Below are 19,314 nucleotides of genomic sequence, written 5' to 3' on the forward strand. Positions count from 1 at the left end.
TATACATGCATACAGTTTCTTCTAGAAATGGCACAGAGTTACAGAGGGACAGCCCCTAATCCAACATTCTTCAAAACAGGATTGAAATTTCAGCCAGCATTTAAAAGTTTGATTCTGTTTTTAGTGTTGTTAACAGGGCTAAATAGTAAATGCCCCCATTTAAGGAAAATATCCTCAGAATTTTAAAATAATAGCTATTGATATGGAAAGAATATTTTGGGCACTGTATCCTTCATCTAATGTTCCAGAAGCAATAAAGGCAAACTATAAACTGTAACTCAAACTTAAGTTATTATTTTTAACTTGAGGAAACAAAAGGCAGGATGATTTTTCTGTGAAAACAGAAAACAAACTTTTATCATATACCTTTACTTTTAAACTCCTAACAGCAGCTGATACTTTTCACAGTTCAGTGTTTCTATACTCCATATGCCTATGACCCTTTAAAATAATATAAAAATCTAATGTTTGCCTTGAGATTATGTATAGGGAGTATACCAATATACTCCCTAATGAAAAATCACTTGTATGTAGAAGATAGTCCTCACCAGCTAAGATTTTTGTTTACCTTCTATAGTTTGTATTTTGAAAATAATAAATATTTTTAACTCTCTGAACACAAAATTATGCTATTCAACACGGTTTTAAAAAATATACATCCACGGCCGGGCATGGTGGCTCACGCCTATAATCCAAACACTTTGAAGGCCAAGGTGGGCGGATCACCTGAAGTCAGGAGTTCAAGACCAGCCTGACCAACATGGTTAAAACCCCATCTTTAAAAACTAAAAAAAATATACATCCAGACTGGGCACAGTGGCTCATGCCTGTAATCCCAGCACTTTGGGAGGCCGAAGCAGGTCAATCACGAAATGAGGAGTTCGAGACCAGCCTGGTCAACACAGTAAAACCTTGTCTCTACTAAAAATACAAAAACTTAGCTGGGCATGGTGGTGGGCACCTGTTATCCCAGCTTTTTGGGAGGTTGAGGCAGGAGAATCACTTGAACCTGGTAGGTGGGGGTTGCAGTGAGCCAAGATTGCACCACTGCACTCCAGCCTGGGCAACAAGAGCAAAACTGTCTATAAATTAATAAATAAACAAACACATTTCTCTTCCTCACTAGAGAAAATTTCATCCATCCTTTTGGCATGCCCCCACTTGTTCCCACTGTCACTAAGAATGACTGTTACAAGTGGTATGCTTCTAATATTGCTGTTTTGGTCTCTGTTGACCCTGAATAATGAAATAATTTTTTAACTGCCTTTTGGCTTTCATATGAAGTTTCCATTAGTTCAGCATCTTTTTTGTGTCTAAAAGTTGAGGAGTTCCCTGAGTAACAGCTCTGATCATCTCTGATTTCTTACTTAGGAAAAGCGGAATAACTTCCAGATTCACTTGCATTTCTAATAGGAACCATACCACATAGATAGTGATGAGAATGTGAAAACTCAGTCTCTCTTCACATACCATGAAACAACTCTAATATACGATGCTGGGTTCATACAATTAGTAGTAAAACTTTCTTTTGATAGTAATTTTCCAACATAAAAAAAATATTCTTCTTCTGAGTCTTTGTAGTTAAAGGAAAAATTCTGAGCTACGAATACATTAGACACTTCTAGCTCTTGATTTTTAATCACTATGTATATTATTGGGTCTAACGTTTATAAATTCTATAAATTGGGAACTACTCAATTTAGATGGTTTAGCATTTTTAAATTATCCTAAAAGTAAGACCCAGGTAATCTTTGGTCAATATCCTCAAATTATTATTTGCTAATTTAAAATTGTTTTGGTACAGGATATATTTAAAGGAAACAAATACTAGAGGATGTCCAAATTGTAGTGCTTATCTGACATTTATTGAATAAATCTTGAAGTGGGTCATCAACTGAACCCTGGGAATCTTTTAATTAGGCAGATTTTCATTGAATTGGTATTTGTTGTAATAGGATTTGACCTGTATTTATAAACCAAGATCAGTAGCATTTTCCCATTTAATCTGGATTGCTATTCCTTCACTTCTAACATCTCAATTTAAAACAATGACAGAAAACAAACAAATACAAAGATTTTACATATTTTTCACTCAGCCATTAATGTACATAAAGAGAATATTTAATCAATTAGCTTTGTTTTATAACCAGTCCTACAAACTAATTAGGGTACATTTGATAAATAATTGGATGATAAAGTGTTGTTGGGTTCATGAGAGCTTGTCTACATAGTGACTTTGGTTAGCAGGCCAGAGGCATTCTGCCTCTTTGCCTTCCAGACGGTCAGTGTTGATAATTATTTTTTGCATGTGCTTTATGCCCTCCTCTGACAAGCACCAAACGGTTGTTTAGTACATTGTCATATCCTCTGTACATCCAACACTGCATCTGAGGCACTACCAATCTGAAATCTATTTTTTTTTTTTTTTTTTTGAGACGGAGTTTTGCTCTTGTTACCCAGGCTGGAGTGCAATGATGCAATCTCGGCTCACTGCAACCTCCGCCTCCTGGGTTCAAGCGATTCTCCTGCCTCGGCCTCCTGAGTAGCTGGGATTACAGGCACGCACCACCATGCCAGCTAATTTTTTGTATTTTTAGTAGAGACGGGGTTTCACCATGTTGACCAGGATGGTCTCGATCTCTTGACCTCGTGATCCACCCGCCTCAGCCTCCCAAAGTGCTGGGATTACAGGCTTGAGCCACCACGCCCGGCCTGGAATCCATTTTTACTTCACTTTATAATTCATTGTCATGGAATGAGAAACACTTGGATGAACAATGGTAATTAAGAGTGCACTCTGTTAACCATTTTTTCTGCCTAATTAAAACTACTAGTGTATTCGTTTTTGGGGTTTCTTATTCCACTCAAGAAAAATCAATAGCAGTAATTGTTCAGCCCAAGGAATCTTCCTAGAACAGTAAAACCTGTGGCATTAAAAGTAGCTTTCCCATTTGGAGCCTTACATTAATTCTAAGTAGAGACTGGCCTCGTTAATTCATGTCCTACGTAGAGCTGAAGGATATGGCATCTGAAGTCTTAGTTTGTTGACCAGAGAGATTGAGAGCTTCAAAGGCATCAGCTCCTTTTCTGCAAGCGATGTCCTGCCCTTCTACTCTAATTTGATTTTCATGATAAATATGTATCAAAGCCACCTGCCCTATTTTGAATCCTCCCACAACATTGTATTAACATCTTCTTTGTAGTAGGCTTTATATTGGACACTGGAATTCATAAATGAAAGACACATATCCTGCCCTCAAAGAATTGGCAGTCTAATTGGGGAGATAAAGAAAATCAAGAATTAGAACACCAGGGAGGTGAATTTTCTAATAAAGACATAGGTTCAGGGAGTTTTAGATCAGCCAGTGGTTAATACATTAGCCTGATGTTTGGAGAACAATAGAAGCTAGATGGACAAAGAAGCAGGAAACAGTATATCACAAAGGTGGAAAAAGAACATGGTAATATAACGGCATTATTCTGAGAGATGCATATTGGTGTGGCTAGAACGAAAGATATATTTGGAAGTGTAATAAGAAATGAGGCAGGAGGCTTAGCAAACCCAGGTCATGTGAGGCTTAGTATATAATTTTGAGGATTTGGGGAGTTAGCCTGTGGATAAAGAATAAAGGAATGAAGATTTGAAGTAAAGTTGCTGTGTTCAGAATTGCATATTAGAGAAATAACTTTGGCAGCTGTGGAAGCTGGATTGGGAGGGGAGGTCAGGACGTGATCAGGTCATTGGCCCTTGATTGCAGTATTCCGGGTGAGAAATGTTACGGACCTGGGAAGAGGTATTTTTTCTGGGAAGTATAGAGAGGCGTTCAGTTGTTTAGAAGATAGAATTGACAAGACATGGACTGATAGAATAGAGGTAAGGATGAGCCTGAGAGAGGGCAGAGTCAGGTGTGACTACCAGGTCTCTGGTTTAGGTGACTGGGTAGAAAATGGTATGATAAGGGCCAGGTGCAGGAGCTCATATCTGTAATTCCAGCACTTTGGGAGGCAGAGGTGGGAGGCTTGCTTGAGCCCAGGAGTTTGATACCAGCCTGGGCAATGTCTTGTCTTTCTTGAGAAGTAGGTGGAAGCATGAACATTCAGTTTCTTGGTACAGTGGTCACTGAAGGTCAAGAAATGTGTGTGATTGAAGCCATGAAAATGCAGAACAGTGTGACAGCTGAAAACTGGCACGGTAAAATCTGTACACTGTCGAGCTGGAGGCACAGCTGGAGAAGGGGATCTGCTCGTGGAACTGGAATGAATGATTTATAACCTTTCAGTCATAACCCAATTTAATTCGCCATTTGCGTGATGCTTTCACACAATTGATTCAAGCATTTTACAGAACACCCCCATGCAGCTACGTTTTACATCGTCATATTACACAGAATCAAGACCAATATTCTGCCAAAAAAATCACCAATGGAAATTTTCAATGATGTAAATGCTGTACGTATGATTTGTATTTCTCCTGTGAGATTTCCTAGTGTCAAACTGAAATCAATAAAACAGCGTTTGTCTAAAAAAAAAAAAAAATAGGCGACTAGCCGGGAATAGGGTCCCAGAGTTTGGGTCAGCACCCCCTTAGCAACTCTGTTTTTCATGCACAAACAACTGGAAAGGTTTAGAGATGTCTGGCAAAGCTAAGGCTGGGGCCGCAGTCAGGGCAGTCTTGAGCTTGTCAAAAGCCTGTTGCTCTACCTCTGTCCATGTTAAGGGCTGGTTTCCTCCAGTGCAGGCATACAGGGGCTTGGCTATCTCAGAAAATCCCAAAATCTATAGCTTTTTTTTTTTTTTTTTTTTTTTTTTTGCCAATTAAGACATCTGATTTTAATGACAAAGTGGGAGAAAATAAATTGACCAAAAACACCCAGAAAATACATTTTTACAGATATATATAGAAGTTGTTATTGATTTGTCTGGTATTTTAAGGGGAAAGGAAAAAGGAAAGGAGGTAAATTTTTCAGTTTCCATGAACATTTACTGTAAGATGCTGACTGCATCTCTTGGTGTATATTTCAGATGAGATAGCAAACTAGTCCTGGACCATCTGGGCATCTGATTTCTAGAAGCCAATTTGATTCATTTGCAAGCAGCTCTAGGTATTTATTCGTAGTTGTGAACACTGGACTCCGTGCGGTCCTGGGTGGCACCAACTGTAGCTTCCTGTTCAGGCATTTCCTGAGGGACCATATTGTCTTCAACTACCTGCTCCCTTGGAGGTGACCTTGACACTGGAGGTTTAACCAAATTCAGAGGGTTGCCACTGTCATCATCTACTTGCAGAATTGCCACCTCTGTGATGGATGCATTCAGTATTTCTAGCTGTAATGGCCCCATCTCCAGGGAGCTACACTTAGAAGCGTAACCTGGCTCAGAGAGTGGAGAACATAGTTTATCTTTTTGAACTCCAGAGGTCCATGTGACAAAGTCAACAAGGTCTGGAAGGCAAGGAGATGGCCCAAGGCCTACAGAATTAATTGCATTTAATTCCAATCTGAGTGACTCTTGTTTGTCTAATTGGGAAGATTTTTCTACTTCCTCAGGCATCATTCCTCCTGCTAACAGGTCAAGGGCCTGGTGTGTTCCCTCTAGGCCCCCCAAGCCTCGGTCAACATTTTCTGTAAGTTCGGTTTTCAAAATGTTAGGAGAAGGGATCCTAACATTTCTTTTTAAAGAGACACTTGTCTCTTCAAAAAATTATAAAACTGGTCAGGTATTGTGGCACAGGCCTATACTCTTAGCTACTTCGGAGGCTGAAGTGGGAGGATAGCTTGAGCTCAAGAGGTCGAGGTTTCAGTAAGCCATGACTGCACCACTGCTCTCCAGCCTGGGTGACAGAATGAGACCCTGTCTCAAAAAGAAAAAAATACTATGACAAAATTGAGTTGGCAAACACAGGCAGCTAAAAGTTGTTGAGTGAGGAAATGGTTTCACTTTTGGATTATGTTGAATTAGAGGTACTTTCAGACATTCACATAGTGATGTCCAGAAAGTAGTTGGTCTGACCCTTAGGAGAAAATCATCGACTAAAAATGCTGATATTTACATTTGAAGCCATAAGAGTGGTGAACTTGTCTAAGGAGTAGATGTAGCATAAGGAAGGGCTGACAGTATAAACCTTGAGAGAAGTAAGCACAAGTAGATAAGAGATGTTTCTTTTTCTAATGGCTCTTTCTTATTCCATCACCACTGGAATCACATGCAGGAAGACAGCAGGTCTTGTATCTGGTTTCTTTGTTCAGAGGTATTGTGTTATGTTATGTTACAGTGATAAGTTTCAGTTCTCAAAGGATCCAGAAATTTAGTTAATGGCCAATTGGTTATGAGTTTTATGTTGGGTTCTAGTTTTGTTTTCAGTACATGACTAGCTGTGTGACAAGGTAGTATTTTTTAAAGTTTGGAAAAATTCCCAGACTATTCAATGTTGGTTTTAATTTCTTTTCTTAATCTCATAATATTTGGGTGAGCTGGCAATTCATTACAGTAAGAAGACCACAGGGAAACAGTCAGAGTTGGCTTTCATCAGCTTTTTATTTCTTGTAACCTTCTTTTTTATTCTATTATTGGCCTGGTTATCATGCAGTGGGTGATGGTTATTCACAACTGGGATGTTATTAGTTCTCATAACAGTTCCAAAACCCAACAGCCTTTTTTGGTTACACAGCATGCAGAGAGTTCTACCAATGGACCTGATGAGGTAAAGATTCCAAAAGTGTGTCTGGACTTCAGCCTCTTCATAGTTCATTGTGAAAGCAGCATCTTCATATAGTAGTTGCATGTAAAATTGCAAGTGGCTATTTTAAAAGTTGTTTGTATGAAAAGTTAAATATTCTAGATTAAAATTGTAAAATAGATGAGACTATATTATAGCATTTTCAAAAATGTTTTGCATTGATTTCCAAAATCAACTTTACATGGTTGGTTGTCTGAGAGGACATATATCCATCCAGACAGTAAAATAATGACCTTAATTAAATGTATGTAGATTAGAAAGGGAAGTAGGAATTAGCCTGGATAATCAAAATCTACAAATAATCAAAACCCTTTACTTGAGTGCTGAGGAATTTATTTGAGCCTATTCCCCTTGCAGCCAACAAGAATTGGGAGAACCAAAAGACCAAAGTGGGACAAGAGAGAAAATAGAAAAAAAGCAGGGAAAACTGTAGTAATATCAATAGCTAACATTTATCGAACATTTACTCTGTCAGTCCTGTACCAAGCACTTACATTTATTGTCTCATTTAATGCATTCCATAACTGTAAACACCAAGTACCATTATCTCATTTTAATGACAAGGACACTGAGACAGAGAAGTTAAGTAACCATGTAAGATTACTTAACTTAGTAAATGCTGGAGCCAGCAGTCTGGATCAAGAGCCTCAGTGTTAACCAGTAAGGTGTGTAGATGTTCCAGTGGAACTACTGTCTCTTCATTAAATAGCTCCTAAACTATTACCAATATCTACTGAATCTGACTTGGAAAGATAGATGGTGACAACAAAAGCTATCTTAAAGAAGGAAAAATGTAACAGAATAACAGGAACAGATAAACCTAGATTAGTAAAAAGTCAGAATTTGTTTTTCTTGAGATAGTGTCTCACTCTGTCACCAAGACTGGAATGAAGTATCACCATCACAGCTCACTGCAGCCTTGAACTCCTGGCCTCAAGCAATTCTCTTGCTTCAGCCTCCCTAATAGCTGGGACTACAGGTGTGCTGGGGCCTCACTAACCTGTTGACAAAGCTGGTCTCAAACTCCTGAGCTCAAGTGATCCTCCTGCCTCAGCCTTCCAAGGTGCTGGGCTTACAGGTATAAGCCACTGCACCCAGCCAAAGTCAGAATTTTACATCATTTTAAAATAGGTGTAGTGGTGCATTCCTGTAGTTCCAGCTACTCAGAAGGCTGAGGCAGAAGGATCACTTTGAACCCTGGAGGTTGAGGTTGCAGTGAGCCATGATCATGCCAGTACACTTTGACAGAGCCAGAATCTCTTTCTCTCTCTTTTATATATCCTATATAAAATGACAGATGTATCATTTTAGTACTTTTAAGTATCTATGATAAAACTCAGGACCTGTTAAATTATAACAAGTTCTGAATTAGTAGGGCCTGAATTACTGAGGTTTTTCTCATCTGAGGAGACCCTTCCCTGCTAAAACCAAGAAAATAAACCACAAAAGCATCCTCTGTTCCAAAGTCTACATTTTAAAATACCTGTTCTGCTCTGGGAAATCTAAGAACCTTGTGTATCTGAAGACTCAGGTTCCCTGTTGGGGGTATGAAAGTGGAAGAATCAAAGAAAGCTTCGGTTCTTTATCCTTCTGAACTTTGTCTTTCAAGGCAGAGTGGCACTTTGAGATAACTGGCCCTCACAAGGCCCCAACTTATGTAAGATTACTTACAAATTACACAGAACAGTGTCATTTTTCATGACCACCCAGTCTCAAACTTCAGGCTGATGTATCCACTAGGCTTGTTCCTTCCATTATTACCTTGACAAAAGTGTCTAGTCAGTATTGGTCTCTTTCCTAACTACCCCTTTTTATTTACTGTTTGTACTAGAAGATCTAACATTTGATTCCATTCAATCAGTTACTTTCTTGCATTACTCTCTAATTGTTTTATGGGTGTACTTATCTTTCCTCTTCAAAGAAGAGCTCTTTGAGATCAAAGAACCATGTCTTATATTCTGTAATTGTCCATTTTATTCCTCTAAGTACTACTTACAAGGCTGGGCACACACAGGTACTTAATGTAAATGCAGAGAATGAACACTGCTGCCTGAGATTTGATCTCTCAGCTCCTATCCCATTTAGCCATCTGGAAAGGATTCAGAGGCCACACATTTGAGAATCTTACTTCTAGCCGGGCGCAGTGGCTCAAGCCTGTAATCGCAGCACTTTGGGAGGCCATGGCAGGTGGATCACTAGGTCAAGAGATCGAGACCATCCTGATCAACATGGTGAAACCCCGTCTCTACAAAAAATACAAAAAATTAGCTGGGCATAGTGGCGTGTGCCTGTAATCCCAGCTACTCAGGAGGCTGAGACAGGAGAATTGCCTGAACCCAGGAAGCGAAGGTTGCGGTGAGCCGAGATTGCGCCATTGCACTCCAGCCTGGGCAACAAGAACGAAACTCCGTCTCAAAAAAATAAAAAAGAGAGAATCTTTCTTCTAATATGAAGGCTAACCATAAGTCTGCCCAAGTCAATTCAGATTCCTGTTTATTGCAATTTGCTAGTATATCTATCTCTCTAAAATATGTGAGTTAATATTTTGGCTTTTTTGAGAATCAAAAGAGAAAAAGCCAAGAACAAAGAAAGACTCTGCCTGACCTTCTTTGGAATCTACTCAGAAATAAAAAGTTCTACCTTATGTTACTTAGGTTCCAAGTATTAATATTTATTTCTCACGAAATGTGAGGTCTGGATAGGCTCACTAATTTCTTTGCAAAAAGTTTTGGTTCACAGCCTAGTCCAAATAAAATTAAAATGACTGCTACCCAAACAGGCTGCTGGACGATGACATTTACCATATGAAAAAATCCATCTCTTCCCATGCTTCATGGAAAACTTACTTCTTAAAGAGGTATAATGATGGTCAATAACATCATCTATTGAAGAACCTTGACAGACTAGTGGGGAGAGACCTGGAATCTCAATTAGAGAAATGGAGTGAAACTCAAACGGGATTTAAGGCCTAAATAAGGACTTTTAGAATTTATGATATGCTCTATGCTGTACTATTAGACTCTTTTTGGGGGGACTGATCAGGCTTCTTTTCTCATGTGTTGATGAGGCTGTTTTTTTTTTTAATCATCCGAATGTATTTCATAGTTTCAGATGGCTGCACACATCTGTGTGAACCTAAAACTCCAAGCCATGAGGAAAGTAAAAATAGATGTTAAATGTGAGAAATGTGACCCATGTGCTAAAGCCACACAAGTTTTAGAGCTCCTCATTCTCCTGTTGGTCATTTTCATCACATGTGGTACACAGCATCTGAAAGGTAGATGGAGAATATGCCTGAGCCTGTGAATGCATTTATGAATCTCAAGAGTTTATGAATTATAAATATAAAATGGCTTGCCTTACATATTTTATGGAGGCCTTAGTATATCCATATATTTCCTTCTATAATGTGAGTTCCCAAAAGATCCAGAAATTCTTCAGAAGCTGGGAATATTCACAAAGGGGGGAGGTACAGACCTGCATAGAGACGCTAAGAGCTTTAAAATTCTAATAATATTAGGTAGCACAATAAAGACAACAAAAAATGAGTCTATTTCTATCATGTAATGAATTTAATGGTTTTTCTTTTAAAATATAGTGAAGTATACTGCAATATGTGAGGTGATATTACATGATACCATTTTTACATGCCTTAAATTGATAGGATAGTCACAATCTGCCATATGAGATTTTTCAGAAATATTATTTATAATATGAACTGAATGTAAGTACTGTATTTTATTATACTTAACTGTTTTTGTTCTGTATATATTAAGTAGTTCTGTATGTTTAAAGTAGTTGTATATCAAGACTTATGATGAAGACATATGTGATTTAATACCTGCTTTGAAAGCTAATTTTTCTTTTGAAGTATGCTCTTTTACACATACGTATACCAGGTCACATGGATGCCTGTTTTTTTCCCTGCGTAAGACAGTGCTTTTGGTATTGCTCTGATTCTGAATGTATGTAATCACCCAGTGTAGCTGAGAGGGCATGTACTATGGATGTTTCTTTTAGGATGTTACAGATAAATTAGACCTTTTTTTTTTAAGGGGGATCCTTGTGATAGTTGGAATTTCTAAAATGCCTCCCCCAAAATGTCCTCGCCTAATCTCTAGACCCCACATGTATGACAAGATAGCTCTCCCATGATTGTTATGTTACATAGTACAGTTGACCTTAAATTAGGGAGTTTTTTTCTGGGTAGGTCTGAGCTAATCACATGAGTCTGTAAAGGCCTAGAGCCTTCTCAACAGATGATGGAAGGGAAAGCCAGAGAAATGTGAAGTGCGAAAAGAACTCAGTGCTTCATTGCTGGTTTGAAAACCAGAGGGGTTATGTGAAAAGGAATATAGGAGCTTCTACAAGCAGTAAGCAGCTACCACCCTGCAAGGCAGTGGGTACCTGAAACCACATAGGACTGGATTTCTGCCAACAGCTTGGATGATCTTGAAGCAGATCCTTCCCCAGATACTTTTGATAAAAGCCAGCAGCAGACTCCTTGATTTCAGACCACTGAGAACTTGAGGTGGGAACCCAGCAGAACTGTGCAGACTTCTGACCTACAAAACTGTGAGATAATAAATGGATTTTTAAGCCACTAAATTTTGTTTTGGCAGCAATAGAAAATAATGAAATTGAAAATTTGATGATAATAAGGAAATATTAATTTTTTAATATAAAAATACCAGCATAGGCCTCACTGTCATTGTCTTCTGTCACATCTTTGCATAAACTTGGAAATTCTTGTTCCACCCTCACATTTATTTCCAGGTTGTTCAGGATCCCCAGATAAATTACTGGAACAATGCAGGCTCCACTTCAAAGTCAGAGACAGGTAGATTCTCCTTATTTCAAGTTTCCTAAGAATCTTGTCTGTTTAAATTGTGAAGAGTTCTCTTCCCTTAAGATAGAAGGCTGGGGCCAGGCATGGAGGCTCACGCCTGTAATTGTAGCACTTTGGGAGGCCAAGTTGGGCAGATCACGAGGTCAGGAGATTGAGACTATCCTGGCCAACATGGTAAAACCCATCTCTACTAAAATACAAAATATAAGCCAGGTATGGTGGTGTGCACCTGTAGTCCCATCTACTCGGGAGGCTGAGGCAAGGGGAATTGCTTGAGCCTGGGAGGCGGAGATTGCAGTAAGCCAAGATCGTGCCACTGCACTCCTGCCTGAGTGACAGAACGAGACTCTGTCTAAAAAAAAAAAGATAGAAGGCTAGAAAACTTTTGTCTTTCTTGGACATATATATGAAACCAGAATGATTCTTAAACTCAAAGGTTAACAAAATTATACTATTTAGCAATTAACTCAGACCATCATGCGGTTTGTAGTAACTCTGAAAATTTGAAGGGTCCTTGCTGCAGCCACACTCACATTATTGACTTGTTCATCATCAGTCAATATTCTGAGAACACTGAAGGGAAAGAAAATGGTTTTCTGTAGGCCATCCCAGAATAGCTCAAATTGTTTCTCCTGGCTCAGCTAGTACACAAGAACATAATATAAAATGTTCCTTCTGCTTAGTCCCTCATCAGGGAAAATGTCAATAGGAGTTTTTTCCCATCACTGTGGGGTCAAGCCATGACTCCAAAAGGAGCATGAGTTAAACCAGTTTCAGCCTTGGCAGCAGACATGTGACTTGGTCTCATTCCTTTCCCTTGGGCCCAGCTTTCCTGAGCCACAATTTTATTTTAAACTTGGTAGGAGTTTGGTTTTAATTATGTGCCTTCCTGAACTCCTGATAACTTTCAAGTTAAAGCTTTTGTAGGGATCTTTCTAAGCCAGTCTCTGGTGTTTTGAGGGACTACACATTTCACAAATCAAAACCAGTCTGGTTTCTGTCCCTTTCTTGGATTGCCATCTGAATTAATGGTGATCTTCATTCTCTTCTTTTATTAGAAACAGGCCCAAGCAATGAGATTATTATGGGAGAATTTCAAGAGGTATGAAGGGAAGAAGCCTGTTTCTTAGTTTTGGGACATTTTTTAAACTGTGGTCTATCTAGCTAATCATTCTTTTTACCTCTACTCTCTGTGTTCATACTGATTTCTGAGCAGCTTTTAGACTCTTTTCCTCCAGAGTCTCATGCACATTATCTATTGCTCCCAATTGGGCCATAAAAGCTGTGAAAGTAATTCCTTCTTTGAACAGTTTCTATCTAGTTCAGACACACCAGAGTCTCATTTTAGTTGCCATCATTTGTCGTCAATAGAAGGTAGAGCAAAACAATCTTTAACAAAAGCATTTATAGCAGTTCGAAGACTTCCAGATTAGAGCATACAACATAATAAATTTGTAAATTAACCTATCAATTGGATAAAAGATTCATGCCTTTTCTAAAATATATGATATCATCATGTGAAGATAAGCTATTCAGACTCTACTTACAGAGTAGAATAACTTGTTTTTGAGCGAGGAAGTGTACAGAGGTGAGAGGATGGAAGGATGGGACCATTCCCAGAGCATAGACAAGATAAGTCCACATTCCTAGCCTCTGAAGGATCATCGATTTGGCTGGAGTCCCTAAGCCCTGTGTTCTAGGACTTCCCCTTATTTCCTGCCCAGTCGGCTGACCTCTTCTCTGGGAGAAGCTTCAGTGTTCTTTCCCTAGCCTCTTTCTGTGTTCTTTCTGCTTGCCTCTTCTGATACCACTTCCTGGCTCCCTATTCCCCTGAGATCACTTAGGCAAAACTCCCACTTTGTCCTACCTCCTGCTCCCTAGATTTACTCAGTAGTCTCCCTGCAGGGTTGGCAGTCGTGTCAGCCTAACAGTTGATTTGATCTGTGCTTAGTTTGAATGACAGCAGGATGAAGAGGAAAAATTAAAGTTAAATCTTCTGTATCAATCCAGCCACTCTGCCTCTTTACCCAAGAACCTCTGACTTCTCTTTCCCTAAATCCAACTAGTGTTTTTTCATCAAACCCCAAATTATTCAGGGTATCAAGAAGCCAAGCAAAATAATAGTTTCTAGAGGTATTCCACCAGTGAAAATTAGAAAGGAAGTGTGATCTATAAACCTAAGCCATTTTATCAGAATTGGGGGAATTAAACATTAAACCCTATATACTTTTACGCTATATTGCCTTACTCTTTTTAGGCTAGAAAACTGAAAGGAAACCATTTCTATTACAGTGAGAATAATTCACCCTTAGAAGTCCAGTTTTCTTCCTTAATAATATTGTTTGTATCAAGGTAAGTGTGTTACCTCTACTGCATCCGAATCTCACTAATCTCTGAGGTTTTAGGAGATGTATATGCTCTCCTGTAATTGGTAGGTTTGACTTTCCCAGGACATTGCTAAGGCTACACCCTGAAGACAATACTATTTAAAAACAGCAACAGTAACAAGGATTCCAGGTAGCTCCAAAAATCAGGTAAAAGATGGAGGGAATGTTAGAGGTAGCAAGGAAAGATCGAGGATTAACTTGCAAACTCTGTTTTCTCTGATATCTGGATCTAGGTAAATTGTCTACTGCCTTGTCTGCTGGATCACACAACACCTACGCATTTTATAAAAGGTTACCCAAAAAGAAATTTTTAACAAGGAATCTTAACAAGCCTTTAAAAGCTAATAAGCAACAGACTCTGATGTTTGCTTTTGGTTACGCCTAGCAAGCAGAAGTAAGAGTGTCAGTCATCAACTTCCTAGGTGGCTATAGGGAATACCTGCTTACTCCTACAGTAAGCCTATATGGACAAAAATTGATGTGGCAATCACAAGTGTGAGCACCATTATCATTGCCTTCCTCCATGAGCTCTCTTCAGTGGAAAAATTAATTCAGGTCTCTTGAAAACCCTCTGGGATCTGCCATTTCATATCCAGGAACTCTGTGGGCTTTTTCTGATTGCTGCTTGATAGTGCTAACCTATTTTTTCTGTTTTTAAATTTTTAAGTGTTTGTATTTTATGTCAACCTCCTCAGTGAAGTTCATACAGTATACACAGTTATACTATACAGTCACATGTCTGTCTGAGAACTTTCTTGGCTTAATTGTGCTTCCAGAACATTCTAAATGAAAAGAATTAATTACATGTCATTTAAAAAATAAAGCAATGGAAATGATTAGCATTTGATATATAGATAATAGCTAAGATTGATGCTTGGTAAAATCCTAATTTCCCTGTTTTAATGGAAAAAACAAACAAAAAAACACTTGTTTCTTCATCATAGAGGCAGCTGCCAGAATCTACATAGAAGAATTTAAAGCTAAAGATATAGTAAAATCTTACCCAACAAATATATTTACAAAAAAGAAACTAAAAAACAGAAAAAATTCAAGTTAGGTTTCACATTTCAAGGAAAAGTCAGCAAATAAGCGTGATTTAATTGTCAGAAAGTTAGGCTTCAGTCTGTGCACACCACGCAGACATGGGCTCACAGTTCAATAGGAGGAAGAAAAAGAAAACCCAAGGGACCAGTTTGATTGTAAATGGGTCATTTTTCCATACCTAAGAGGGTGTGGAAAGTCCGTCTTTAGAGAGAGTGTCAAGAATTCTACTCCCGTATAAAGGGTGTAGTTTAAAGGCTGTTCTACCAAGAAGCACTGAGAGAAACTAAATGGCCTTCTAGATTATTGTTTTATTTGGTTGCATGTGGACTCAGTTCCCTTAAACAAAGGTTTGAAGCTTTGTTACTTCATACCTTGAAACTCTAACCAGCATCAATAGCCGATATATTCTTTTTTTTTTTCTGAGACAGAGTCTCACTCTGTCTCCCAGGCTGGAGTGCAGTGGTGCTGTCTCTACTCACTGCAACCTCCACCTCCTGGGCTGAAGCAATTATCATGCCTAAGCCTCTCAAGTAACTGGGACTAAAGGCATGTGCTACCACACCCAGCTAATTTTTGTATTTTTAGTAGAGACAGGTTTTGCCATGTTGGTCAGGCTAGTCTCGAACTACTGACCTCAAGTGATCTGCCTACCTCAGCCTCCCAAAGTGCTGGAATTACAGGCGTGAGCCACTGCACCTGGCCTAATATAATATTCTTAATATTCTTATGTTAAAAAAATGAAAGCAGAGGAATGGTGGGGGGAAGCTGACATTTTAAGAGTCCACTTCCTTCTATCATAGTTAATTCTTACTGTTAGAATAAGTGGTAACTTGCCAAGTTAGATGTCATTGCTAGATGTCAGAGCAGAAATTCGAACTCAGGTCCAGCCAAGGCCATCACACTTCTCAGAAGCATTAACAATTCAGTTCAGTGAGTGTTTATTGAATATCTATCGTGTTCTGGCCCTGTAGGTACTAAAAATATAACTAGGAATAAGATGGAATTTTAAGAAAACTTTCCCTCCATAACAATATGTTTTTTTTTAAATGTATATATCTCTTCTGCATCTTTGTTACCAGGAAAAAAAAAATGTGAGTTTGTATGTTTTTCTCTAATATGATCATCCCAAAACTCTTATCTTTTAGGTTTTCTTAGTTGGAGCCATTGGGTTACCACTGTTATCTCCATAGCACATATTCTCATGCTTTTTCCTGCATTGCTTCAGGCAAATTTGTTAATTATGTTCATAGTGCTCTCCTGGTTCTGTGGTGAAACTTGTTCTGCTTCTTCCTCAGTGCCTCCTCTACAGGGCTCTGCACACAGTGGGCTCTTAAATACAATAGATGCTTTGCATTTGCTGGTATGGAGTTCAGTCTCAATTATTCATAAGTATTTGACATGTCACAATAAAGTTTTCCGGGACTATGAATTTTAATTCACCTAGATGCTGAGTCTTCTCACAAAGCTCATGAGTGACATAGCCCCCAGGATCCCAACTTCACTTGCATACTTTTTTTTTTTTTGAGGCAAGTCCTCACTTTGTCACCCAGACTGGAGTGCAGTGGCACAGACACAGCTCACTGCAGCCTCAACCTCTTGTGCTCAAGTGATCGTCCTGCCTCAGCTTTTGATGTAGCAGGGATCACAGGTGCATACCACCATGCCCAGCTAACTTTTTAAAAATTATTTTGTAGAGATGGGGTCTCACCATGTTGCCCAGACTGGTCTTGAATTCCTGGGCTCAAGTGATCCTCCTGTCTCAGCCTACCAAAGTCCTGGGATTACAGGCGTGAGCCACTGCACCCAGCCCAATATATATGTTAGTTCTTGAGAGGTGATTAAAATTTAGTTTCTGTTTTGAAAAAAAGGTATCAAGAAAAAAAACTTTAGGTAAAGTTGAGAAAGTAGGCTTGGATAGTGTGGGGTATACATATGAGTGCCACTGGAGATTAGCTATATAAATGTGGGACAGGAAGAATGCCTGGAATTGTCCTGAATTTTAGATTTCCAACTTTCAGTATTCTCAACTCAATGTATAAGAATATACCATATACTTAATGAGTCTTAATGATTCTCTCACCTCAAATAGAGGCATGTCTCCATGTTAAAACAAAACAGAACAAAAAAAAAAAACTTTCATTTAGTACAGTGGTATTTATCCAGGGCTGTACAATAGAATCACTGGGGTACTTTTAAAAAATACATATAGGAAGGCTGCATTCTAGACCTACTGAAACAGAATCTCCAGTATTGAGGCTTTTGCAAAAGTGTGCAAGATTATTCTGATGAGTTCAACCCCTAATTTAAAGAGAGTTTGCATTAAGAAATGCCATCTTTTATCAGGGTGACTCTATTCAGTCCTCTTTACTCAGATGTGCTGTCACTGTATACTTCTCCTGGACAGCTGTAGGGTGTGGTGTGTTGGGTTGTCCTGCTGTGTTGTTTGACAAGCCAGTGGTTTCCAGGGATGGTTTAATGCAAAGCAGCGTCATCAAGCAACTCCTCAGAAGTTCAAGGATTCATTATCCATTTTGTAGATTACTGGACCTTTGTTTCTTTTCCTCCTCTTGTCTGTCTTGAAGACTTTGTTTAACAATTCAAAAAAAAAATTAAATGGATTTAAATCAATTGAATTTTTATTTGCCAGAGTTCTTAAAAAAAAGAATGAAGGGATAGGAGGGTAAAGTTCATCTACAGTAAAAATAAATATCAAACACAGACATAAGCACTTGTTGTTTGATTTTACAATGACCAAGCTTACCTGCCGTATCTGTAAAACTCCTTTCTTTTGAGACCTCAGAGTACTTTCTTTTTACCTAGGGACTAGGATGGGACTTTCTCCCCTCTCCCTTACTCTTCTTCCCTAGCAACCTGGGAGAAACTGAGGAAGTCTCTTGAGTTTTAATATTTGTAGTTGCAGTATTCATTCAGGGCAAGGTTGGGAATTTGTGAACTGAAGGAAATTGATCGAATGAATTTTGAGATCCAGAGAGGCCAAATGTCACATAGAAAGTCAGTGATAGTCCCTCCTAGAACACAAGCCTGGTGAGTTAGTTGGGAGGGGGAGGGGAGGGGAGAAATTTTTAATCATTTTACATTTTGCTAACTTCCAGTTTAAAACAATGCTAGCCCTAATGCCTCAAATCTAGTAAGTCATGGCATACAAAGAAGTGTGAACTAGGGCTGTCGCCTTTTGTGTAGTCAATTTGATTGCTTTTCTTAAATGGCACCCCCCATCTCCAGCTGTGTTCAGCCATCTGATTTGAAAAGTGCATTTATAGATGGAAATAATACAAATCAGTCTCTTGCTAATGCTGTTTTCTTTTCTTTTTTCTTTTTTGTTTTTGTTTTTGTTTTTGTCTCCTTTCTCTAGCATGAAAGACTTTCTAGGTAAGAACTCAGCCTGTTTTATATGCATGCTTAATACTTGTGAGTGAATGCATGTCTAATTAAACCTAGCTGTATGTAATAATTCAGTAATGTTTCTCACATCCTTTCCTTTCTTTTAATTTCCACAGCCATTACAATAATTTACCTTCCTGCCTGCAGATTCTCCTCTTTCCAATTCACCCTGTAGACTTCCACTAGATTAATTTTTTTAAAGCAACAGTGTACCAGGCACCATGCTAGGTATTAGGGAAACAACGTGAGTAAGACAGTATCCATAACCTTCAATTAGCTAACAAGCCACTAGAGAGACAGATCATTTCAATAGAACTTAATCAGTGCCCATTAAAAGTACAACCGGTATTCTGAGCACAAAGAAGAGCAATTAACCTAATTTGGTGGTTCGGATTGAGGTTAGATACTGTTATTTAATAGTGGATCCAACAAAATACCTCGTGCCTAGATGGTGCACGTTAGTAGTTTGTTGAATGAAGGAACTAAGGACCTCTTTTGCAATTGCTGAAAAATTAAGAAAAGATATCAAAAGTTGGGGAATGACCCTTTGCAGTTTTTCACCTAGTATCTAAGCGTACAAAACTGATCTTCTGAAAAAAGGAGCTAAATAAAAAATAATAGACTACAGACCCAAAAATTGGAATCTTTCTTTTTCTACTCTTCCTTTGATGGGTAAATTAAGAAATTGTGGGAAGATGTGGTTATGGGAGCATAGGGCAAATGAGTTTCCTTATACTTTGGTATTGAGCTGGTTCTGCCTTATTAATATCTTCTAAATTTTACCTACATTTTTCCTCTGCTTGTCCTCTCACCAGGCAGCAGCTGAGGACAAATCATTTACTTCTAACCTAGCAGAAAATTACTTAGTTTTGCAAAATTGTTGGAGAGTGTTATTT

The 19,314-nt window shown here is 38.6% G+C and overlaps 2 protein-coding genes across 18 annotated transcripts in view; one reads left to right on the plus strand and one right to left on the minus strand.

Annotated features, from left to right (window-relative positions):
• Positions 1–19,314, plus strand: part of PPP1R12B (protein phosphatase 1 regulatory subunit 12B) — a 246,914-nt gene that overhangs the window by 198,069 nt on the left and 29,531 nt on the right. For 10 of the 17 annotated variants that reach the window (XM_035281039.3, XM_078356848.1, XM_008985428.4 and 7 more), the window contains one exon: positions 18,390–18,406. The exons of the other annotated variants lie outside the window; for them this stretch is intronic. In XM_035281039.3, coding sequence (XP_035136930.1) covers positions 18,390–18,406 — 17 coding nt within the window. The remainder of the gene's footprint in view (positions 1–18,389; positions 18,407–19,314) is intronic. 17 annotated transcript variants of the gene reach the window in all.
• On the minus strand, positions 5,047–8,429 carry LOC144580456 (zinc finger protein 318-like). Its single transcript, XM_078357338.1, has 4 exons — positions 8,408–8,429; positions 8,220–8,272; positions 7,461–7,512; positions 5,047–5,690 (listed from the first exon to the last, which is right to left on the minus strand). Exons 1-4 carry the CDS (start codon positions 8,427–8,429, stop codon positions 5,107–5,109), a joined length of 711 nt encoding a protein of 236 aa, XP_078213464.1. The 3' UTR covers positions 5,047–5,106.

This window comes from Callithrix jacchus, chromosome 19 (assembly GCF_049354715.1).
Source record: "Callithrix jacchus isolate 240 chromosome 19, calJac240_pri, whole genome shotgun sequence".
NCBI lineage: Eukaryota > Metazoa > Chordata > Mammalia > Primates > Cebidae > Callithrix > Callithrix jacchus.